Source organism: Mytilus edulis, chromosome 7, assembly GCF_963676685.1.
Source record: "Mytilus edulis chromosome 7, xbMytEdul2.2, whole genome shotgun sequence".
NCBI classification, from domain to species: domain Eukaryota; kingdom Metazoa; phylum Mollusca; class Bivalvia; order Mytilida; family Mytilidae; genus Mytilus; species Mytilus edulis.
In genome coordinates this window covers 4,971,691-4,998,327 of record NC_092350.1, presented here as the reverse complement: position 1 = coordinate 4,998,327, position 26,637 = coordinate 4,971,691, and the positions used below count along the sequence as shown (strand labels likewise).

Below are 26,637 nucleotides of genomic sequence, written 5' to 3'. Positions count from 1 at the left end.
CCTAATCCCCAGAGATCAAAGTATTCACTAAATAAAATAAATCATGAACCAAAATTTATTTCTTGAAGGATTTATGTTTTTTTTTATTCTGAAATTACTTTCTTCTTGATTTCACTGACATGTATTTTATTGAGTGACACTGTATAAATAGAATCCCACAATCCAACAAAACAAATGTTTATCTAACAAACTTAAAATTATCCAAATTTATTAAACTTGCAGTCAGACAGACATGAGAACAATATTCATTTTATTTAAATCGCAGATGAACATGGGCACAGAAAAAGTTGAAAATGTTTTGATAAATTTCTTATACATTATGGAAGGACAAAGTTTAAAAGGGGGTTTACCTAAAAAAATAAACCTCTCAGTGCAAACATCTGCACAGTTATCTTCATGCAAGTATAAATGATGTGAAATATCATATATATATAACTATAACCCTTATCACTTCTAATATTATCCAGGATGAAATGTCAGATCTAAAGAGAAAAAAATTTGTAAGGGTTCCACGGAACCCAGTGTCTCGCCTACTTTTGCTGTTAATTGCAGACTCAACAAAAATGAGGGATAACATCAATAAAAATTTCCCTCTCGATACTGTCTTTTGATTGAAAGAAGCTTCCAAGTTTGGTAAAAAATCCAGGATAGTTTAGGAATCTAATAAATGTTTTATAAACTTTAACTGCAGACTGATTGTAATGTTAACTGGAAGAAAGTCCATTTATAAGTAAAATACGGAAAAAGTGAATTTTTTTTTTACAAATTTTCTTCATGATCATAAACAAGCTTCTGTCTAAGTTTGGTACAAATTAAGGATAGTTTATGAAAGTTATTAAAATTTTAAAAACTCTATTTCCTCGCAGAAAAACTAAGTCCATTTATAAGTAAAATACGGAAAAGTGGGAATTTATTTTTACAAAATTTTCTTCTTGATACTACATGTATCTTATGATCATAAACAAGCTTCTGTCCAAGTTTGGTAGAAATTCAGTATAGTTTAAGAAAGTTATTAAAATTTCAAAAACTTTAACCACAGAGAGAATATTTGTGGACGGCGCTGCCGCCGACGGAATGTAGGATAGCTTAGTCTCGCTTTTTCGACAAAAGTCGAAGGCTCGACAAAAAAACCCTTCTAAAATTTTGACATGAGAAAGGTCCCATAATGGATAATATCTTCAGTAAATCAAAACTTTATCAGATTGGTATAATGTCAATTAACCAGTGTTTCTTTAATTCTAATTTGTAAAAACAAAAAATGGTAATACTTGATTTTAATAATTTTAGCTTTTTTTCCATTACAGCAATGGGAGATAACCACAATTTTATCTGTAAAATTTTATAACATTAATGGTCCCCATCAGCAGAATTTCGATAATTGGTCCAATTATTGCTGTTGACCAAAACTGAGACTATCCCATACTATGTGTTGGAGTAGTTTCAGTATGGAACGCCATCACTGCCTTATAAGAAGAAACTACTATGACATGATGCAAATGTTGCTTACATGATGTGAATTCTCCTTTATATGATGTGAATTCTTCATTACATGATGTGAATTCTTCTTTACATGATGTGAACTCTTCTTTACATGATATGAATTCTTCATTACAGGATATGAATTCTTCTTTACATGATGTGAACTCTTCTTTCCATGATGTGAACTCTTCATTACATGATGTGAATACTTCATTACATGATGTGAATTCTTCATTACATGATGTGAACCTTTGATTACATGATGTGAAAACTTCATTACATTACATGATGTGAAAACTTCATTACATCATGTGAAAACTTCATTGCATGATGTGAAAACGTCTTTACGTGATGTGGTTGTTTCATTACATTATGCAAAACTTTCCTTATGTGCTGTTAAAATAAAAACGCTTGTACATGATGCAAATATTTTAGTGTATGATGTGAATATTGCAGTACGTGATGCTAGAACTGCATTACCTGATGTGAACGTCAACTTATAATTTTACGTCATGTAAAAGGTTACAAACTTGATAGAAGCGTGCTTTATCTTTTTTATTATTATTAGGTTTGGCCGTTTACAGTATTATTGTGCTCCATAACTCCTTAACCCAAAATCTGTGCCCTATTTTCACTATAAACGTTTTGTTGCACAGTCCATAGGCTTGTTAAGGATATATAGGATTTAAGGTCATTCAAGGGTTCAAAACTTTATAGAAACGTTCTTGGTGGTGTATTTTTATGGTAGTGTTATTGTAACGGAGAGGGTCGGTGCCGACACCTCCCGGGACGTGTAGTTGCCAGTATTGTGTCCCTATTCGACCATCGGGACACCTGATGTCAGATTATGGCTGAACAACAGACAATTAATCAAATGAAGCTATGTTTAGTCACAAATGTAAAATAATTGCGGACAAACAAGAGTCAAAAAACTTTCTTAAATGAAGTTCAAAAATAGAGTAATTTCAAATGTAAAATGAAAAATAAAGTGTTCCCAAGAGTTAGTCTTTAGTAAAGTAAATTGGCTTCGCGTTGTGTTTTAAGTAGTAAAATTGCACCAAGAAGAGGTGACTAACTCTAGCGAACTGCACCGAAGTGGTGACTAACTCGAAACTGAAGTGGACTGATACAGTCCGGTGAGTATTTGGAGGCCTGTACAAGGCCGACTCCGACTGAAAAAAAAACAATTAAAATTCTTATATTGTCATTAAACCGGATAACTTTTACATTGAAGGTACTGAAGACAAATTGAATAAACTAATATTCATAAAACATTACAGAAACATCAAAAGTTAAATACTAAAACGGTTAAATTAACAATCCTTACTTTTATCTCACTATGGAGTTTAAATCAAATAAAACTTAAAATAAACATTTAATCATCAAATAATTAATCTATCCAAAAGTAAGGGGAATTAACTAGGCACATTTATTAAACTATTATAAGGTTTATATTTTAGGAAACCTCAGTATTATATACTAAACGTTTATGGGTCCCTTTACCAACGAAGTTGAAGGGGACTTTAGGTTTGCACTTTGTCCGTCTGTCAGAATGTCCGTCCGGAAAATTAGCTCTCCACATATTTTAGTTTAAAACATATTTATTTATAATGGATTCGGTAACACGTTTTGCAACTTATATAAATCCCTTTCCATTTTGCAAATGCGAGTGCTGCCTTGTAGCGGCATTAGCCTACTCGGTTTCGAAATCTACAAGGATGTCTTTTACGTGCAAGAGATATGTCACTGTTGTTGGCCATGCTTGAAGATATTGATTTGATATTTAGTATATAATATAAGCATGACAAGTTACAGATCAAGTTCAAATTTTGTAACGGTTTGAGGATTTTTTGCAGAGTTATGGCCCTTGGACTTAGAAAATTCACTTTTTTGTTTTTTTAAAGATATTGACTTAAAATTTGACATACAAATTATTAGTAAAACCATGACAAGTTACAGATCAAGTGCGAATTGTGTTTGCAATGTTATTGTCCTCGAACTTAGAAAAATAATGCAAGAAATAAATTTTCCACTATTGTTTTTGTCATTAACTTACAGATTTAGATTTGAAATTTGTTTTTATCATTACAAGTTACAGATCAAGTTTAAATTTAGTTTTGATTTGATGAAATTTTTGCAAATTCAAATGGTCCTTAGACCTAGAAAAATCACACAATGTTCTGCACATGTTTTAGTCATGCTTGTCTAACTACCTTTATATTGATTTGATATTTGGTATCTACTTTTAACATTACAATTTACACATTAATTTCAAATTTTCTGTTTGAGAATAATGAATTTTAACTGGTAGGGGACTATGTATTGCCATGCAATACTTTCAGAATGCTGGATACTACCCATACTGTTCTTCTTTGTCCACACTTCTTATGTTTGTGTATCACTTCTTAGCCAGTTTTGTATGGATTTATTTTTTTAAGTTAAGATAAGTTAATAGATTTATTAATTTCAAAGTGAGATATGTAACAAAGTAACGTAAGTGAAATAATTGTACATGTAAAGTATAGCTTCTGGATATACATGAAATAGGAGAAGTATTTTTGAATATTTTTTGGAAGGGGTTTGCCAAAATTGCCTCTAAAAAGTAATATTTTCATATAAAATTCATTTAAATTAGGTTCCTAAATTTATATAAATATATAAAAAAATGACTTACACTTAAAAAGAAAATTTTAAATATGGCACGGCCATGCTTATAAGCTTTTTAAATAAAAATGTATAGCATCACTCATAATTTACAGAAATTTTATATTCAGCTCCCTTTAAATGCATTTAAGCATGTACTTAGTTGAAATTTAAAAAAAATCCAGAAATTAAAATTGATACTATAAGTCTAAAGAGCATCAGCTAAGGAACAAAATAAGCTAAAAGATATTGATAGGTCATGGAGCTCCTTCTTGAGATATTTCAGTTTTAAAAAATGGCGGGAAAAAGATGACTTGGAATTTTACCTTGCATTTGCATTGGTATTAATTGGATCTCAAAATTAGCTATTGAAGATTTTTATGAAAATAAAAATAGATGTTAGGAGGCAAAATATTTTACCCTAAAGCTTTAGAAAAAATTCAAGGAGTCTGAATAACAATAATAACGTCCGAGAGGTCCCGTGTTCTTATAAAGATGTTTTGACATAATGAAGTGTTCACATAACGTCATATGTGTTTCTTACCTCGTAATACCAATTTGACATTACGATGTATATAGTTTGGCATATTGTAATAGAAATACGACATAAAAGATTTTTTAACATAACGTAAAGAAATTTTCGCATCATGTAATAAAACTTTCAGATTAAGTAATGAAACAACCACATCACGTAATGAAGTTTTCACATCATATTAAGAGGAAACCACATCATGTAATGAAGTGTTCACATCATGTAAAGAAGTGTTCACATCATGTAATGAAGTTTTCACATCATGTAATGAAGTTTTCACATCATGTAAAGAAGATTTTACATCATGTAAAGAAGATTTTACATCATGTAAAGAAGAATTCACATCATGTAATGAAGAATTCACATCATGTAAAGTAGAATTCACATCATGTAAAGAAAAATTAACATCATGTAAAGAAGAATTCACATCATATGAAGGAGAATTCACATCTTGTAAGCAACATTTGCATCATGTCATTGTAGTTTCTTCTTATAAGGCAGTGATGGCGTTCCATATTTCAGACTGAAACAATACTTTTATTATATCTATCACTTTCTATCGTTTCTAGTTAACTTTATACGTAAAAACAGACCTCACAAGGCAAATGATAATTTTTTTTAACATGTATTTTGAGAAAAACATGTGTCTTTATCATGCTTATGCCTTAACCCTTTCCTCCATGGATTTATTGTTTTACATACTTGATTTGCATAGGATTTTTTCCATAAAAAAATCATTAGGTTTCTAGTATTAATGAATTGCTATAACGAATATTTCATCAAAGAAATTACAGTCAGATCTCCCCATGAATATCCTTTTTATATCAGATACAAAGTTTATTTAAGTTTGATAAAGTTTTTTCGTAGGTATTAAGACGTAGGTTAAGACGTTTCAACTACACAGGAGGAAAGGGTTATAGAAATTTCTAAAGACACAATTGTCTCAAGATGTCTCAAGGTACTGATGTCGAGTTATACTTACAAATTTTGACTTAAGAAATGTCCTATAATGGATAATATCTTAAATAAATCAAACCCTTATCAGATTTGTTGAATATATTTTTACCAACAGGTATTTTTTAGTTTATTTTGGTAAACATTGGTAAATCAAAAAAAAAAAATTGGCATAACTTGATTTAATAATTTAAGCTTTTTTATTCAAGCAAGGGGGGACAACCACAATTTTATCTGTAAAATTTTACAACATAATGATTGTCATCAGCAGAATTTATAAAACTGTTCTACTTATTGCTGAAGACCGAAACTGAGACTACCCGATACTTTGTGTTGTGTTTTTTTATAGTCTCAGACTGAAGCGATACTTTTATTACATCTATAATTTACTATAATTTCTTGTTAACTTTATAGGTATATATCTAACAAGGCAGTTAAGACACATCTTGAGACAAATATGTTTTTATAATGTTTATGCCTTAAAGAAATGTCTAAAGACATAATTGTCCAAAGATGTCTCACGATATTGATGATAAGGCTTATATTAATATATTGTTTGTTTCCTCAATCCCGACCCTGTCAGCAAGGTGTGGGTAGGTAGGTAGGGAAATAATTTTATTTTTCCAAAAAGCTTGAACATTATCGGATGATCCAGAAAGCCTGAAAATCAGGAATGAATAAAATAATATTTGACTTGGTTTTGACAATAAAATTTTATGAGTAGCTCCATTTTTGCAGGGTCAGTCGGGATTGGGGAAACAAACAATATGTTATTTTAGGCCTAACACCACACACCTTATCTTCTGGAATAGAAATAGTACAACCAATAATTGAACTTCACAGAGTTCAAAGAAAAATTTAAATTATAAATCATTCAATGACAGAACTTAATGTCCAGATCTCCATTTATTTTAAGTCATTAAAGTTTAACAATAACCAATAAATGATGGTGACATCCTCCTTTCTAATATTATCAGCATCAAGTTTATTGAATACTGTAGAACCCATCCCTGCAGATATATATCATGCTTACAATTTTTGGTCTTGATCCTTGTTCTAGAGGTGGCTATTTATTATTTTCCCAAGAAATTTCTTTAAGACATTAACTAACAAAAAGAAAGTTTTAAAACAGTACCTTTTTGTTTAAATTTATTGCATCACAATAAACCAAATTTTAAGAAATAATGATAAGATCAGGGTAAAACAATTATATAATACAAGCTTATAGAAATGTATTCCTGATTAGAATCAGATTTATTCATCAGACTATATTTCAAATGTTAATATGCACTAGGGAGAACTATACTGATTTTTCAACCTTCTACATAGAAAATTAACTAGGCCTATCCTTCTTCTAAATCATATGATTATTTATAAAGACCGATCAACATGATCAAGGACAATACATTTATACATGAGCTAAAAATGTTATTACTCAGACCCTTTCTCTTTAGATTTGACCTATGACCTTTAATATAATCATTCTCTACTTATTGTTATTAGATTGATGCACACTACATTAGAATAAGCTTTCCAACCCCCCTTTTTTTCGCCTCCCCCATCACAATAAACATTATAACTTCAATGATGCATTACACTACATTCCATTCAGCCTCCTCTTTGCAATATATTAAGTCTGATTATAAATGTTGAGTGTGTTTTGACAGTTATACAGACCACTTCTGTTGATCTATCATCTCGGCAAACTAATAATCATCAGGGGCGGATTTAGGCGGGGGCGTGCGCCCCCCCCTAAAATTTGCAAACCATGGGTTGTCCGCACGTAATAAGTATCCGAAGAGACGACGAAAGCTAGCCTAATGTCGTTGCATTCAATCTGTTTTAACATTCAAAGAAGTTTTACTATATAAAACAGTAATTTAACAGAATTATTTAACGTGATTACTAATCAACTGACCTATTGTTTATTTAAGTTCTATAAACATGTTACACTTCAAAGGAAGGTGTCCGGTACTGCGTTTGATGACAAATATCATAGGCTTTCAGCAGTTAGAATAAAACAATTGTGACATTGTAGTTGCAGTTTTAATTAACAATTTCTTTGATAATCGAAGTTCAAAAACATCCCTACATCACTTTCCCACGAAGAAGGTGGAAGTTCCCTACCCGCTATTTGGGTTATTTCATCATGGCACGACCAATTAAGAAAGCAGTCTAAGTTAGATTCTTTCTTAAGGAAAGATAAAGATTATTGTTCAAGTGAGAGGTTAGTTTGTTAATTTGACTCATTATTTAATATCTCTGTGACAATAATATATGATTCTCACTTGCAACATATAAATTTTGCTGAAGCATGCATAAACGGTCAAGGACCAAACCCGTACAATTTTTTAAGGATCTCATTTTGATTTTAGTGGTTAGCGGCCATTTTTTTTTACAGTATGTAAAAAGTCTAGCACGACCTCCGAAAATAGAACAAAAATAAAAACATGTATTATGAATTGACAAATAAATTGTACCAGTTATAATTTTCGTTTTCAAAATCTTATATTGGTCAGATGAGCTATCGACATTTGCTTCGTCTCACTTTGCGTCTGTCGGTTCGCCTGTCTATCTGTCAACTCTTCACATTTCCTTCGTCTTAACAAAGAAACTGAAGTTTGGCAGGGCTAGTGGTTATGGAGAGTTAAAGTAATTTTAAAGTTTACCGATTTCATTTCACAATATTGTCTGTATGCGTGCATATACGACGTCCCTACTTCATTTTCCACCGAATATATTCGATTAAATTATAGTAATGTAGCACCAGTTTTCCCAGCAACCATTGACATAAAATTCGTTTAATTTATTTATATGGAGAATCAGTTAGCACCAGTTTTCCCAGCAACCATTGACATAAAATTCGTTTAATTTTTTTTATATGGAGAATCAGTTTGTGTACTCAGAATTGTTTCTATTCTACCTTTGTTCTGGCAGTGAGTCCCGTTTTCTGGTAAATATATAGAGGTAGTCAATGAAAAGAAACTAATAGATTTTTTTGTTAATTTTATGGTTAATGTAGATTGTCATTTAAATTATGCGGTTTTAGATTAAAACTTTAATTTCTCGCTCATTTTACCACAAATGTTTCTCGCCACACCTAGCTTGCAAGATATCTATCTACATTGCACCCACTCTAGAAGAATATTTCAATAACTTTGATTATTTTAACCTCAAAAAATTTTTCGCCTCACTCCGCTCGGCAAAGTTTTATTCTGCACCCCCCCCCCCCCAATACGCCAAATCCTGTATCCACCCCTGATCATTATATGTCTAGTTTGTGAAAATCATATCTTAATGACATTTACTTCATTGCAAAATAATCATTTCAAGAAATCAGGAATATCTTTTGTTATTAAAAACTGGTCAAGTTGACACATCTAACCTTCTAAATGAATAGCTTACCATTGCATTTTGTCGGCCTAATATGTGTATATTGGCAAAGTAAGAGTATTTGGTACTTTAATAGTGGGTCTCATTGGAGTCTAAGCCTGATGCAGGATTGCCGATTTTTTGTAAGCGTGACACATGAAAGTCAAATTATTGTGCCGTGAAAACTATCGGGAAATGAGGTCTAGTGGGACACAGGAAATTACAAAAAAATAAGAATTGCTTACGCAAATAGTGTAAGCGGGATAAGGGAATCTTACAAAATAGGGATCCGGGATCAGAACCCCCCAATGAGACCCCCTTAATAAATATAAAATTTATTAAAAAATCTAAATAAACTTGTGGTCATCTGAAGTTTCTTGAAGAAAAAAATTATATATTATATAATTAAGTACTTACCATTGCTGTGTGTGTGGGTAATTAACAAGAATCTTTAATTAATCTGTAATTAAGTGAGAAGTGAAGATAAGCATGTCTACAATTTACACATGGATTACATATTATGCATCCCTATAGTACATTACATGGATTATTCACCACTTTTAAAACAGTTCATTACAGTGTAACAAATATCATCTGAACCTTTCACACAAACTGATCTTCAATAAACAGCAGCATTATCAATATACGTTCTGGTAGCTCACCATTATAAATAAAAAATAATGTCCCTCATAAGGGAGACAACTGAAAGAGGGATCTTTATTTACAGGGTCAATTACGGGAATTGGCAAATAGCCTTTTAGAGTACATTAAGATAATTATTCAAGAATTGTCAATTTGGACTTTTTGAGTTCCTGATGGAGAAATCCTGAAAAGACTTAGCTTCAAATTGCAAAGTTCATAAAATTTAATTTCCATATTTAAAGATAAAAAGGTTCATATCATGAACATTTTACTGTAGATTACAAGGTCATATACTAGATGCTGAAAATGAATGATTATAACATGCAAGGTTAAAGGTAATGGTTTCAACAGATTTAATGGTTTCAAGTGCAGAGAATTATTAAAAACTGCATATTCTGGTCTGCTCAAATAACTGAAAATATATTTGTTTGCCCATGACAGAATATTCTGTCCAATAAAGATAAATAATTAATTTTTTTTTCTCAAAATGCAGGATTACGCACCCACCCTTTATTTTTGCCGATCAATGCATTTGTATCGGGACATATGTTTTGCACCCCCCCCCCCCCCCCTTTTTGCCCTGGGTGCCCTGGGTTAGCACACACACCCCCCCCCCCCCCCCCCCCCCCCCCCCCCCCCCTTTCGAAAATTCCTGCATCCGCCCCTGACATGTTAAAATGGATATGCCACCTGCCAAAAATGCTCCTGTCCTGATCACCATATCTATCTTCAAATCAATCATGCCATTTTATCTGTCACGGAAATTTATCACCGGTACCGATTCTACATTTTTTTTTAGGAACCGCGGGAAATAATCTCCCCTGTCTTTGCAATGTCAACAATGCACACGATTTCGAAATGGATGTACGATCTTTCAAAAAATAACAGTTAATAAATATTATAATGTGATTAACTGTCATTATATAAGTTTGTTTAACAACGAAACAGACTGTCATGTCGGTAAGAACTTAGAATAAATTGAGGTTCATATTTGACTGATTCTTAGGCAGCAGGCAGCAACCATTTGATTTTCTGGGGGGGGGTGGGGGGGGGGGGGGGGGTGGGGGGGGGGGGGGGGGAATATGGTTTTTTTTTTGAAAAAAAAGATTTTTTCCAGTTTTTGGAGAAAAAAATAATTTGTTTTTGATTCTGAGAAAAAAATTGTTTGTTTCACCCTCAGCTGCCACTATATGTAATGCTAAAATTGAAAGAAAAAATTTGTTTTCGACTTGTCGCGAAAAAAATAGATTGTTTTTCGCCGCAGGCGAAAAAAAAAGTTTACATAGAAAAAAAAACCATAGCCCCCCCCAGAAAATCAAATGGTTGCTGCCTTGGCAAACTGTTGACACATTCTGTAGGTATGAGGCACAGGCACTTGTTTCTATTCATGGGAAGGTCAACTATTCGTATAAATAGAAGCTATTTATATGGATAGTCTACCTTCCCATGGATAGAAACAAGTGTCTGTGGTCTGAGGGTCTTAACCCTTTCAACGCTACACAAAAAAATAGAAAAATGGCTGCTGCTGCTGCATTTTTTTTGTGTTCATTCATTAGAACAGTATATTTCTTTTCAGACTGGTGTATCTTTTTTATTATAAGAGATACAGATAAAGTTATTGCATGAAAAATGCTCAGGAGAGTATGAACTGTAATGTTAGGCAGTTATTTCAGCAAAATTTTTATCAGGTTACCTGCATTTTCAGGTAATTAACAGGTAAAAGGTGTAATTTATTACATTTGTGTTGAATTTTGAATAAAAACTACTTTTAGTCTTCATCTATTTTGTTTTTTTATCTGCCATATAATAAAGAAGACACCAATTGCTCGATTCCGTAGCGTATTGCACCATACACAACGTATTATGTAATTATGGCACAAATCAGTGGCTCCGTCCTCAAAATTTTCAGTCAACCTCCGTTTTCCCCCCTTTTTCTACGTCTTGTAATGATCGATCAAATCATATTTCCCACACGAATTGAATGTAATAAACACATTGAGATAGCAAGAAACCTTTTAACTAATCCTCGTCGTGAGTTTCGCCATAGAAATGCTGAAATATTTCCATATTTACAGCTTCGTTTCCGATTTCCGCCATTTGCATTTGTCAAAATATTTGTTTTTATTTTCCTTCAATTTTCCTTCTACTGCATGATTTTACAATAAAAATTGCCGGGATTTCAAGAGCAAATGAGACCTTGCATATCCTCGATTCATACAAGGAAAAATTAGAGAGGACCCGAATGAAAACCGAATTGTTTAAGAGTCCTTATGAAAAATCCGTTGTCATCGCGGCATATGCCGTGAATAGCAGTGGTGGACGGCGTATGTCATCGCGGCATATGCCGTGCATAGCGTTGAAAGGGTTAATTGGGGATATTTGTGACGACTTACGGTAAAAATTCTTGGCAAATGACTTTTAACAGTAACAGTGTTAAACAATTCAAATGGGAAAACCAAGGTCTAATTAATCTATATAAAAAACGAGAAACACTAGCTTATAAACCACATAAACCAACAACAACCACTGAACATCAGATTTCTGACTTAGGACAGGTGCAAACAATTGGAGCGGTATTAAATGTTTTAAAGGTACAAAACCTTCTCCTTTTTCTGAAACAGTAGTATAACAGTAGTATAACATCACAACATAGAAAGACACACTATTAAATATCCGTCAAAAAGTGACAAATAAACACACACATGACACAATGATCGAATAAATTTGATCTGTTCTTTGTTCATATATATTAATGGAACATTAATTAGGCATTCTGTTTTTTCTTTTGAATTGTTTTACATTTGTCATTTCAGACTTTTTTATGGCTGCATACTATGTGGTATGGGCTTGGTCATTTTTGAAGGCAGTTCAGGGAACTTTAGTTGTTAATATCTGTGTCATTTGGTCTCTTGTGAAGAGATGTCTCATTGGCAATCATACCACATCTTTTTTTTTATATTTTGAACCAATACTGTGGTGCTGATAGTTGTTTTTCAATTTTTATGTGCCTCATAATCATACCTGCCAACTTTTCAAAATGCCAATGGGGGTTTTACGTGCAAGATGGCTCTTATAGTCCCACAACACCATAAGGGGCCTTCAAATACATTTTAATGTTGTGTTTTGGCTTTTTCACACTCATACAAGCCTATTGACATTGTAAAATTGATTGTTTTGTTTAAAATTGTGAACAAAATTGCTCTTTCGAAATTTCCATTTGGGAGCCTCCATGTGGGAAATCCCCTGCAAATAGTGATAGTTGGCAGGTATGCATAATTTTATTTACCAGTTTTTACCAGAGCAGGCATTAAGTGTTCATATGTTTATGTGCCAAAATTGGTTTCCATTCTCTTACTTTAGTTTGCCTCAACCATATGTTATGAAACTTCTACACAATGTTTATTACCTCAAAACAGAGATCAAGTTTAAATTTGGGTCATATCACTTTTAACATTATTTATAAATGCAAGTGGACACCTCCATTTATTAATTTATATTTGAATACTTTTAGGATAAACAGTCAGTCAGAAATGGAAGAGAGAAAAGTCAAGACTTGAAAGATTTTTTTAGAAGTGTCAGACTTGGTGATGTTAAGTCTATCAGGTATTTACTTGGATCAAAACACACTAAATTTCTGTTTATTGTCCACTTGACCTAGAACTATATATTAGCAGAAACAAAATCAAAAAATCCATTTTTTCAAATTGATATTTTCCCTTAATTTTTTCTGACATATGATAGATGCCTTATCTGACTATTAAGTTTTGGTGTATAATTAAAAAAAAGTTTCCAATTAGGTCTCTATTTTTTTTTTTTTGAAGTGTTGATTGCCTGATGAAGTATACATAGTGTAACAGCCTTCCAATCAAAAACAAAAACAACATTCCAATCAAAAACAAAAACAACATTCAAGTGGTTTGAAAAAGTCAAATAACGAAAATACTGAACTCCAACAAAAATTTAAAACAGAAAGTCCCACATGAAATGAATTTGAAGGATCAGGATTATTTCTTTGTACTATGTGACTTTACCTATTTAAATATAGAGTCAAATGGACAATAAAGCACAAGTGTGTTATGCAAATGTACAGGTGCTATGAAAGGGTAAGCAAATCTTGCTCCACATGTGGCACCTGTTGTGTTGCTTATGTTAATACAAACCCAGTAATAAGTCTAATTTGGTTGGTCACATTAGTGAAAAGGTAACAGGATTGTAGTAACGACATAAGGAACAAATCTGATATCATCTGTGAAACTGATTTCCAGATCTAGTCAACCAACTTGTGATGCCACCTATAAAATTTACAAAGGAATGATTTCAACTTCACAATATATATATATATATATTATAATTCGTCTAAATTTACCCCAACTATGTTAAAAGGCAAATTTTTGTTCATCCCTCAGCATGATTCAATCATTTTCTTAAGAAATTATTCACTATAGCTTCTTTTGACTGATGTCTTCAAAAAGTGAAATCTTTTGATATATATTTTGTATAAAAACCCTTAACTAAAGTTTGTATATATATTTTTCAGTCGTTTCATAGAAGGCAAGGGCATCAATGTTAATACTACTGACGCTTGGGATAATACTCCTTTGTAAGTATAACAGATTTAAGAATACCAGTGTTTACTTATATCAAATAAAAATGCCTGGTTATCGACACAATTTTGATAAAATATTAAAGAGTTTAAACAATTTCCCTGATTTCAAAATACTCCTTTGGAAGTACAAATGTATAACAGATTCTGTTTTACCATTTTTAGTACGGTATATTATATGTACTTATTGGAATTTTCATGGAAATGGACAAGACTTTGGTAATTAAGAATTCTGCAATTGAACATAATGTAACATTCAAATTTCATTTGTATTTGGCTGACGTCAACCTTTACATTTAATATATCTAATATTCTGTTTTCTGCTTTCATCAAGATATACATATACCAATATAAGTACTATGAAAGTTTGAAGATTTTCAAATACAATCAAGTTTTCCTTCAACAGTTTCAAAAGAAATAAAATTTATTAATTAATTTCCATGAAAAGTCAGCTAGAACTTTTATTGGCAAAATCACTTGGTTAAACATACAAAGTAAAGAATGACTTCATATAAAGTTTTTGTAAAAAATAAACAGGGAATGAATTACATGTAGTTGAATGTTATGATACATCCTGGTGAAAATCTTTACCATTATTTTACAGGTACTTGGCTTGTTTGTGTGGACATCTGAATGCTGTCAAATATCTGCTACAAAATGGTAATTATGATGGCTGTTTTGTATGATTACATATGTGAGGGGGGTGGGGGGGAGGACCTTTTTGGGACGTCAGGATCCTATGTTTTTAAGCTCAGGATTTCAGGATTGATCCTTTCGGGATGTCAGGATTTTAAATTTCTTTAAATTCGGGACCTCTTGATTTCATATTTTTAGCCCCTGATTTCAGAATCAGGACCCCTCCAACCTCCCAACACCCCCCCTCCCCTCATTTGTCATAAGTTTTAAAAACAGGGGAGATAACTCTCAGGAGGCAATCAAAACCAGACATTGATGATAACAACAACAGGCTAAGGTCAAAAGAAAACAACCAAAACACAAAACAGTCCAAACACTACACAGAAAACTAAAGATTGGCCTAACAAGAACAAAAAATACAAAATATAACAACGAAAATAAAAGCAAATCAATCCCAAACTAGGTAAGCAGTTCTTAATCCACTACTGGTACCTGTTGGGTTTACTACTCATCAGGAGACAGTTTAGTCATTAACATATATATATTTCACCATTACAACAAGTTTGTTACGATATTATTGTTTGAGACATTAAAATTTCAATTTTTAAAGCATGAGGCTTGCCAAGCTTTTTCAATAATTAAAATTTAACTGTTGAGAGTGCAGAAAAATCGTTATACATGAGTTATATTATATGTCCATTATTCTCCATTCTGTAGACCTTATTCAGACCCCCTGAAATGGAATTTGTTTTAATTTTTTTTTTTTATATATTTTCACAGGAGCAAGATATGACACTAACAGTGTAGACAGTCAGAGATGCTTTCTGTCTTCTTTGACTAATGACATCAGACAAGTTTTAAAGCAGTATGAATGTTCCTTAATTGTGGAAAGTACAGATCTTAAATATGTGGAGTATTTACAACAGTAAGACTTTAATTGATATTCTACTTACTAAAACACAGCATAACAAAATATGTTTTAACTAGCACAGCAAAACAATGGAAATAGCTGTGGTATTACAGACAATAATTTATCAGACATGATTTATTCGTGGTAGAACAAAAACATAGATTAAATGCTATCTCAGTTTATTAATAACAGGTAAAATGGCACAATTTCCACTTTTTCCAAACATGAAACATCTTTTACTTGAATCAATTGTTTGAAGGGATCTCCATGGCTTCTTCCACTTATAGAAACTGACTGCTGCAAAATAGCAAAATAATTGTTGAAAGTGGCTATAAACATCAATCAATCAATCAGTAAATCAATTGTTTTAGCAATGTGGAAAATCTAGTCATAATAGTTTTAGCTTAGAACTTTCTCAACAGACCAGTGTCCTAAAATAAACTTAAATTTTTTAGTAACTTTTTGGTTTATTTCAGGTTATATGAGAGACAACCAGGATATGACATTGAACTTGAAATTCAAGGTCAACTATATTTAGCACATCGTTGTATTTTGTCTGTGAGATGTAGATTCTTTGCAGAATTGTTTCAGCATAATACTAATGGCAGGATTGCATTAACTAAAAAATGTGTAAGTTAAAATATGCAAGGTCCTGAAGGAAAGATACACCTCAAAACTTAGATAACAACTTATATTTATATAAAAATAAAGACTTGGTATGAGTGCCAATGAGACAACTCTACATCCAAGTCACAATGTGTAGAAAATTAACAATTATAGGTTTCCTTAAAACTTTTAAAAAAATCTATGAAACTGCTTTTAAAAGATTTGAGCCAAACTTTATATAACTGTTTCTTACAATATCCTTTTCAAAACATCTATCTCAGGTGTTGGTTCATCGAAACAATGGCTTATATAGCTAAAGATAGATCATATGCTCTAACTGCAGTTTTTGGCTTATATCTAAAAAAAATGTAAGAGATTGAAAAAATCATTATGTCCTTGAGTCATTAATGCATTATAGTTTAATTGGCAATCATAGTACCACTTTTCCGTATTTTATTTTAAAACATTTATGTTACAGATATGTGCTGATGTTTTTGGACCAATTCTTCATTTTATTTATACAGGTAAGGATGCTCACATTAATAAACATGACTGCTAGTTTTATTCGTATCCATGTCTGGCAGAGTCTTTAAATAATACTTATGTTCTATGTAAATAAAATTGTAGATTTATTATGTTTTACTGGCCAACTTTAGCGGACTTTTAATAATTCTATCATTAAAGAAATTTATATATAACATTAACACTACCAATTTTACTGCACCAGTTGTGCATTTTTCACAATTTCTTCCCTCAGGGACTCTTTGAAGCCAAAAATTTTAGAAAGTTCAAATTCTAATACAAATGTGAAAGAGATGATAAAACCAAAAAGGACCAAAAATGAAAACCAAACTGGAACCAGGAATCAGAGGATTGCATTATGTCTTTTAATCTGTTTATTTTATTACAGGTAGATTGGTTATTGAAAAAAGACAAAGGAATAAGACAGTAGCGTTAGCTAAGTTCTTACAGTTTAACAATTTAGCTGAAATATTAGAAAGAGGTAAGAGTTGGGGCTAATTTCCCTAGTATTGTTTCACTTAAAGAAGGTCAAAATCTGAAATTTGTCAAATCAATTTATAATAAGTTTATTAAAGAACCTTCACAATATTCTTTTTTTTTAACTCTTTTTTTTTCATCACTTGGCGTCCATCGGTTGTAACTTTTACAAAAATCTTCTCTTCTGAAACTACTGGGCAAAATTTAACCAAACTTGGCCGAAATCATCATTGGGGTATCTAGTTTGAAAAATGTGTCTGGTGACCCGGAAATCCAACCAAGATGGCTGACATGGGTAAAAATAGAACACAGGGGTAAAATGTAGATTTTGGCTTATATCTCTGAAACCAAAGCATTTAGAGCAAATCTGACAGGGAAAAAAAATTGTTCGTCAGATGAAGAGATGTATCTGCCCAGCTAACCGTTATTGTGTTGGTAATTTTAAGAAAAATTTTCAGCTTTTGTTTATTATCTTGAATATTATTATAGATATAGATAAACTGTGAACAGCAATAGTGTACAGCAAAGTAATACCTAAAAATAAGTCAACATGACCAAATGGTCAATTGACCCCTTAAAGAGTTATTGCCCTTTATAGTCAATTTTTAACAATTTTCATAAATTTTGTAAATTTTTACAAAATATTTTCACTGTAACTACAGGGCCAAGTTCATTATATACTGACCGACTTTAGAAACGCAACACTAGATTATTCTTTGTAACTCTCATTTTCAAATATTCATATTTTTGTAAACAAAGTTATGTACAGAAAGTTCTTTCATTACTTCAATTTAAAAAAAAAAAATGCCAGGTTGAAAATTGAATTGATTACGTCATTTTCAACTTTCAAATATTATGCTATACACTGAAACCCTGGTTTTACTCTTACCAATGAACGTGTAATTGTCAGAAGCAATGACTGCCTGTAACAAACGCCAAAATGATTATCAGAAAGGTCAATCAATTCTGTTCGGCATGTTTTGGGTTCTGTTTTTCACTTTCTGATTTTACTGATGTCCCACCCATTACAATGGGTTTTGGCAATAATGCGGTTGAACATTAAGGCTTTAAATGTTTTTCTGCAGTCGATTCTTTGGCAGTTCAATTTATGGGAAACATTTATGGCATAAATATGTGCAAAATGGCATTTAGCAATTTGATTAGCAGTTGACGTTGCGGCTGTAGGTCTGTTTCGCAAATGAAATTAGTGCAATCTCACTAATTCGGTATGTTTAATAACCATAGGTAAGTCAGATATTGATTTTTTCGAAAGAAAAAGAAGTATGATAAGCATGAAAAGTAGTTGTATGAGGATCAAACCTGATTTGGTAAAAAAAATTCTACAAAATGAGTTGCGTTTCTAAAGCCAGTCAGCATAGATAGAGATAATTGTAAGCAGCAAGAAGGTTCAGTAAAACAAGATCTACAAACTCATCACCATTACCAGAACACAATTTTGTCATGAATCCATCTGTGTGTCCTTTGTTTAATATGCACATAGACCAAGGTTAGCGACACTGGCTCTTTAGAGCCTTTAGTTTTATCAAAATGTGAGATATTTCCATAAAAATAAAAATGTTTTTAAGCTCTTCATAACCAGAACTAGTAAATTTACACCTGAGAAACAATAAGTAGCTTAACTTCTAAAAGAATTTTGGTTTGTAGTTAAGAATGCTTTCGAGGTCGGGATCCTATGTTTTTAAGCTCAGGATTTCAGGATTGATCCTTTCGGGATCTGGGAATTCATTTTTTTTTAATTTCGGGATGTCAGGATTTTAAATTTGTTTAAATTCGGGACCTCTTGAATTCATGTTTTTAAGCCCCGAATTTCGGATCAGGACCCCTCCAACCTCCAACACCCCTTTCTTTAATGGTAAAGGGATCAATTTCATGTTCATTATTATTTATTGTAACTTTAATATTTTCCAGACAAAAGTTTACATTCAATACAACATCAGCAACTTTTGAAAGACTTAAAGAAAGATTTTGGTTGCTTAGTAACAGCAGCAGTATCGCCATCTGTAGTAAGTAGTAGTCACTAATGTAAAGACTAATTAATGATGGATAGTTTATAACTTTTATAGCTGTCATTAACATATAGCATACTATATATAGAATAATAGGTAGTTTCGTTTTTGACACCATGACTATATCATATGGAATATCTATACGAGCCCATTAGGGCGAGTTAAGATATTCCACATGATATAGTCAGTAACAAAAACGAAACTACCTATTATTCTGTTTATCGGTAATTATGACGTCACATAATGTATTGCCTAATATTTTCAGTGATACAGCCAGTACATTGATACTCGAAAATATTAGGCAGTAAAATCAAAGGGAAAATATACGAATTACCGATAAAAGGAAATTAACAGTGTTAAGACATAAAAAATGAAATAGATAAAAAAAAAAAACAGTACTGTAAATTCAGAAATTATTGCATGCATTTATTAATGCAATTTCTGAGGAATTAAAAAAAATGAGGTTTTTTTTACGATTTCAGGAAAATCTAAAGATTGATGTATGTATCAGAGAGTGAGTACTTATTATTGCGATACTCAAGTAGTCCCAAGGGTATTTTTACAATTAAAAGAATAGATGTAAACAATGAGCAAAACCCAAGGGAAAAAAAATATGAAACAAATGTTATTTTTTTCTTTTGCAGGCAGCTCCTCATGGTGAGAATGAAGCTTGTCGTTTGGATGTTAAGAAAACATACCCAGATATTGTATTTGAAGTTCAAGGTCACTCATTTAAGTGTCATAAGGTCAGTATATAAACCAGACCCAGGGAGAGGATCTGAGATTTCAGTTTTAAATCTATTTAAAAAAAATCTGCACAGTCTGCCATGAATGAGTTATTTGCCTCATGTTGCATCAATCCTCTATAGTCAGTGAGCATTCCATTACCATTTTATATCTCATTCTTAAATGCTGGACTAGACTTGGCAGGGATATCTTATTGAAGGTCCTTGATTGAACAAAAACTATCCCTGCCAGTAGGTTTTTATTTGACTGCATAAAAGATTTGAATAAAGTTATCTCTATCAGTAGATGTGACTATAGCCATTCATAAATTAAAAAAATGAAGACTTTCAAAAGCAGATATGTTTGTTTTTTTTTAGGTATAAATTTTTCAAACTTAAGGTTAGAATAATCAATCCTTTTTATACCCAACACAAAGACTTTGCAGAGGGTATAATGGGCCATCTAGTCATCTGCATGCTACCCCAGCACCTTAACCTTTTCCTGATCCTTAACAAATTTAGGTGAAGGTTTTCACTGATCAAAACCATGAAAAATCTGAAATTGTGAACTATTTTATCTGGAGGAAAAAGGGTAAATAAATTCCATATTAATTCTTGCCTCCGAGATAATGTCTTCAGTTCTTTTTGGCTCCATTTAGTCCAGTAAATCTAGCATAAATCTGCCCCTAACCTCAAAGTAATTGAAGATTTTAAAGTTTTAATCTTTAGCATTATAACCCAAATATACACAGAAAAAGTTCCACAAAATATAACTTTAGGAAGACTAAAAAATCATGATTTTAAAATTCCTATGGAGATTTGAATTGAAATGGGAGATAACTCTGCAAAAAAGGCAGAAACATCAATAAAAATTAATAAAAAATTATAACTTTACTGCTTCTATGATTCTTGATATTTTAGCCATCTTTAGAGTATTACTAACAACTTTTAAGGTGTTTTCCTATCTTTTATCAAACTACAACCTAAATTTCGTAATTCATTAGTTGACCATATCTTAAATTTTCAACATGTCAAGGTAAAGAATCTCAAATTGAATAAAATCAATTAAGCATATATTGTTCTTTTTGTGGTTGAAAGTTACTTTAAACAAGGTAAGTGCTGAAAAAATATAATTTACAGATATAAACAATACCAAATTTTCACATAATTTTCCAAATGCTCACAAGGCCACAAATTTGCAATTTCTAATGAAAAATAAATTTGAATATACCCACAACACCTCCCTTTTGTACATTTCATGAGCAGTAGAGGATATACTATAGCTGCATACGAACCCCATCAATGTATCATGCTTTACATGAATTTAAAGAAAATCAACCAAAAGCTGACAAAAAAAGGCTCATTTTTGCGCAGTTATCTTCCCTTTCCATTGTTAATTTCCCTAGAAAATGCTGATTTTGAGTTTTCCCCAAGTTAGATTTTAGGGGACATTTTCCTGTGTATATTTGGGGCTTAATGCTATAGATTATAACTAAAACATTTTCTGTTGCAATTAGTTTGAGGTTAATACTTAGTTTGACTGGACTACTTATATCATTTTTATGAAGGTTTCTACTCAAGAAAATTTTGATGAGTTTGATAAATAGAAAAGTTTCTGATTCATTGCTGAAAACTACGTGTTTTTAATACAACCAATATAATATATTTATGTATTTCAGATATTTTTATGCCCCACCTACGATAGTAGAGGGGCATTATGTTTTCTGGTCTGTGCGTCCGTTCGTCCGTCCGTTCGTTCGTTCGTCCGTCTGTCCCGCTTCAGGTTAAAGTTTTTGGTCGAGGTAGTTTTTGATGAAGTTGAAGTCCAATCGACTTCAAACTTGGTACACATGTTCCCTATGATATGATCTTTCTAATTTTAATGCCAAATTAGAGATTTTACCCCAATTTCACGGTCCACTGAACATAGAAAATGATAGTGCGAGTGGGGCATTCGTGTACTGAGGACACATTCTTGTTAAGTCATAATTCTATATTACAACAGTGTTGGAACTCTAATCATAAAGGTATAGATGGGCTGCAAGACTCAATTCCCTTATTATTTGGTGATTGGATTAAGTTATCTCTATCAATAGATATGAAAATTGCCAATCATTGATAAAAAAAATCTAGACCTTCAAAAGCAAATATGTTTTGCATTTTTTTGCCCCACCTACGATAGTAGAGGGGCATTATGTTTTCTGGTCTGTGCGTCCGTTCGTTCTTCCATTCATTCATTCGTTCGTCTGTCTGTCTGTCCCGCTTCAGGTTAAAGTTTTTGGTCAAGGTAGTTTTTAAAGAAGCTGAAGTCCAATCAACTTGAAACTGAGTACACATGTTCGTTATGATATGACCTTTCACGGTCCATTGAACATGAAAAATTATAGTGCAAGTGGGGCATCTGTGTACTTTGGACACATTCTTGTTTAGGTTTAAAATCAGCAAACTTTTTGTTAGAATGATAAATCATCATTATACCCCACACAAAGATGATGCAGAGAGTATAGATTATATGTATTTGTCTTAATACAACCATATATAAAGGGGGGGGGTTGTCAGAGGGGTCCTGGTCCCGAAATCCCAGACTTTAAAACATGAAATCCCAAGGTCCCGAATTTAAAGAAATTTAAACCCGACATTACAAAATTCAAAAAAAGAATTCCCTGATCCAGAAAGGATCAATCCCGAAATCCTAAGCTTAAAAACACCCGATCCCGACATTCTGAAAAAGGTCCTGACCCTCATATATGTTGCAAGTAATATATTTTTGTGTTTCAGATATTTTTCTATGGGAGAAGTGAATTTTTCCGAGAAATGCTGATTGATAAAGAGGATGAGCAGCCACCAGTATATGGGGATTATCTCCCTTCCATTAAATTAGACGATATTACAGCAGATGTATTTGTACAGATTATTTCCTTTTTGTATACCGAGGAATATGAGGTAGGATGAAAGACAGTCTGTGATTTCATTTTATAGTCATGATAAATGTGTAAACTGTTATGGATTGTTGTGATACTTGGACAGAAGCTAATATTCTAGACAAAGAAATAAGATCTGAAGAAAAAGTTTTGAAATTCTGTATTTTGCTCATAAATTGACTCTCTTTTAAGTCAACTTTACACTTTTTCACTAACAGCATATCACTATCTTAACAATTTTTTTCTACTATTGTACCACAAATACACACTGTCCTGCCTATTAAATAACAGGAACAAATACAAAAGCTCAAATACACTTTATAATATATTCATGTTCTTGTTACACAAATCTTTACTGTACACAAAATTGAATTTGTCATTTACACAGTGGTTGGGGACATTTAACTACCACCTAGCAACCTTGTTGAAACTGCAACCATGTTGCATATTAGTACACATTCCTTTGATTAAATACCATAAGTGGTATTTATTACCAATTTTTTAAAAGTTTAAAATTTTATATCATTATCAGAAATTTAGAAATAGAATGTAAAGCTTAAGAATCAAGAATAAAAGTGACACATTTTGTTGTCTCGTAAGTATAAGGAGATGGGGTTTGATTGTCTATGAACCAAAATTATCTTACAAAAAACAATTATTTGACCAAACACTCAGATCTCTGCATGGCCTTCAACAATGAGCAAGACTCACTTTTCACAGCTGACAATTAAATGCACACAAGTTTAAATAAAATAGTAAGAGCCTGATTTCAGCTCAGTTTGGTATGCACTTTACTTTTAGGTAACCAAGGATACTTGTATTCCACTAATGAGAGCAAGTACCCAATTTGTACTACCTGTCATAAAGAAGAAATGTTCAGAGGAAATTGGCAAATATATTTACCCTAGCAATGTCCTTGACATCTATCAAACTTCTGTGGAATTGGATATACCACGCCTTATCAATAGTTGTACAAAGTATATGGCTGATGAATATGAACAGGTTTGTTTAATGATATTCTCTTATGTGTCCTGTGTTAAGTCAGTTTGTGACTGTTGTCCAATTGTTTTGTTGTGTAAAGAAAACAAAAAGTAGTAAACTTCCCCCAATATTTGTGTAATAGTAGCAGGTCCCAGTACACGGTGGGGTTCGGTTGGGACTAGTCCTGGACCGTGTAGTGGAGTACCCGTCCTGGTTAGTATCTGTCAGATGCTTGTATAGACTTTGAAAAACAAAGATTTAAAGTACAACTTTTATTATAACAAAGTACAAAATTTAATCAGTATACAATATCAAAACAAATTATACTTATTTATTTACTTATCTAACTGAAAACCAGGATTCCTGTGACAATTGACCTACCCGGAGTATCTATCATACAAACTATACTTATTTATTTATTTATCTAACTTGAAACTCGGGTCCGTGTGATGATTAACCTACCGGGAGTTTCTATAAAATCGTCCTAACAAAACTTATCTAAACCAAAAGAAAAGAGAGACTCTATATAAACCACAAAATTGTGCAAGTTTAAATACCAATATACTGGATTGAAACAATCTTCTCTGGCACTAAACTAAGCAAACAGTATCAAAGACTAGAATAGAATACAATTCCCTCAGGTAACATACCTGTCGCCTTTATACATGAACCAATGAATACAAGAAATATATGGACTTATATAGTAGAAAAATTATAACCTTTTTGACTTAAATGAACCCTTTACAGTTCACAGGTTTTACTACGTAAAATACCTGGCTTTTCGATATAAACATATCATGCTCTGATTGACTGAAATATTTATCAATAGACCAATGAAATTAAGTTACTAAAAATTCCCGCTTCTGTTCGAACTAAATCCAACTTCCGGTTTGACGGTAAAATCAGCTGAGAATAAAATGAATGAAAACTTCAAGACTTTGAGTAAATGTGGATCTAAAACCTTTATAATTAACGAAAGGGGATAAAACTAAACATAGGTAAGAAATTCTGAGAAAATTCCGATAACTTTGAGCCCAGAACTTAATAAAATTCATATTTATAACTAAACTATAACGATGGCAAAACCACAACTGTCACATTTGTATAAATTTTCCTGACATAGGAAGTTTTCAGCAAAACTTCTAAAAGATGTTAAAAGTTTTTTGTTTTGTAATCAAATCCTTGTACAGTGTTAAGGAATTTTTATATTTCATATTTTAAATATTTGAATGTTCAATTTACTGAGGATTCTCTATATTTTAAAAGATTCTTCCTGTACAAACCAGCCATTTTTAAGTCTCTGATCTATTTTTGATCAAATGTGTGTCAGAAAGAGGTCAGATTAAATTTATAAACATTCAGTTGCAAAAGAGAGACCAAAGATACCAGAGGGACATTTAAAAAAAACTCACAAGTGACAATGCCATGGCTAAAAAAAACCCACCAACAGACATGCATAGAATATAGCACACAAACACAACATAGAAAACTAAAGTGATCGACACAAATCCCACCAAAAACTCAGGTGCTCTGGAAGGGTAAGTAGCAAATTTCCTGAGACAAACCACATTCAAGATACAATATAGCATTGTGGAACTTACTGGTGATAAGATAGTCCTTCTTCTGTTCATTGCAGGGAAGATAAAATAACTGTTATCTGTATGATTCAATTAAAGAAAAGAAAACAGTAAAAGTCGTATATAAAATTTAGTACACAGAAAATTTTAGCAGTAGAAGCCTCTAAATTTCCATTATTGCATGTTTAATCATAGATATATCTACATTTGCCTCAGACTGCATCCTTGTAGCAGTATAGCATATTGATTAATTAAAGTCTTTATTATTTTTTTTTGTAAGGTTACACTGTAATACTTTTTTTTACAGATGATTACATTTCCTGAGTTTGAGATGTTTATTAGAAAACAGTTATCTCCCCTAATGAACGAAGGTACACCATTTGATCAAATTTCTTTCTTCATGGATTTCCAATATTACCTACGACACGAATGTTCAACATGGGAGGAACAGAGAACAGCCAATGAAAAACTCCAGAAACTGAATTATCTACTAACGCATAGAATAGGATTAGATGTCAGTATACCCCTGTTCCAGGTCGGTCAAACAAGGCCAGAACCTGTCATTATTGTTGGTCATCGAGTTTTATCCAAAGATGAAGTTAGACAAAGGACGGATGACACGTATCGCAAGCGACGACAGGAGGAAGAGGAAAAGAAAAGAAAAGAGATTGCAGAGGAAGTCAGACGTAGGAGGGAAAATGAGGAACAGAAACAAAGACAGGAAGAAGATGAAAAGAATAGAATAAAGAATGAAGAGAAAGAAAGAAATAGGAAAGTATATGAAGAATTGAAGCGCAGACAGGAAGAAGATAACAATAATAGAAAACAGACTGTACCACTCTCTCAGGTTATTATTATTATTGTCATCCCTTCTGATCATATTTTTGTTTTAGCTCCTCAAAGACTCAAATATTTAAACACGCTTCCTTGAATTTTCAATTTGGGGGTTTTTGATTTTCTGATGATCCAGAAAAGTGCTTCAAACTGCCAAATTCTAGAAAAGTGCTTCAAAAAACTTTCAAATTCACAA

The 26,637-nt window shown here is 32.1% G+C and overlaps 2 protein-coding genes across 4 annotated transcripts in view; one reads left to right on the top strand and one right to left on the bottom strand.

Moving 5' to 3' along the window:
* LOC139529799 (rho family-interacting cell polarization regulator 2-like) overlaps window positions 1–10,364 on the bottom strand; it is an 80,865-nt gene extending 70,501 nt beyond the window's left edge. The window contains exons 1-2 of one of the 3 annotated variants that reach the window (XM_071325707.1): window positions 10,313–10,364; window positions 9,398–9,440 (exon numbers count right to left, since the gene is read on the bottom strand). The gene's annotated coding sequence lies outside the window, so the exon portion shown is untranslated. Of the gene's footprint in view, window positions 1–9,397; window positions 9,558–10,312 lie in introns of those variants that run through there. The other 2 variants (XM_071325711.1, XM_071325705.1) reach the window with 2 other exon arrangements.
* A 58-nt stretch (window positions 10,365–10,422) lies between these two features.
* Window positions 10,423–26,637, top strand: part of LOC139529798 (uncharacterized) — a 37,274-nt gene continuing 21,059 nt past the window's right edge. The window contains exons 1-13 of the mRNA XM_071325698.1: window positions 10,423–10,582; window positions 13,134–13,225; window positions 14,160–14,222; window positions 14,830–14,885; window positions 15,642–15,786; window positions 16,248–16,401; window positions 16,856–16,901; window positions 17,288–17,380; window positions 19,306–19,400; window positions 20,048–20,149; window positions 22,907–23,071; window positions 23,851–24,051; window positions 25,915–26,454. Coding sequence (XP_071181799.1) covers window positions 10,577–10,582; window positions 13,134–13,225; window positions 14,160–14,222; window positions 14,830–14,885; window positions 15,642–15,786; window positions 16,248–16,401; window positions 16,856–16,901; window positions 17,288–17,380; window positions 19,306–19,400; window positions 20,048–20,149; window positions 22,907–23,071; window positions 23,851–24,051; window positions 25,915–26,454 — 1,758 coding nt within the window. The 5' untranslated portion in view covers window positions 10,423–10,576. The remainder of the gene's footprint in view (window positions 10,583–13,133; window positions 13,226–14,159; window positions 14,223–14,829; window positions 14,886–15,641; window positions 15,787–16,247; window positions 16,402–16,855; window positions 16,902–17,287; window positions 17,381–19,305; window positions 19,401–20,047; window positions 20,150–22,906; window positions 23,072–23,850; window positions 24,052–25,914; window positions 26,455–26,637) is intronic.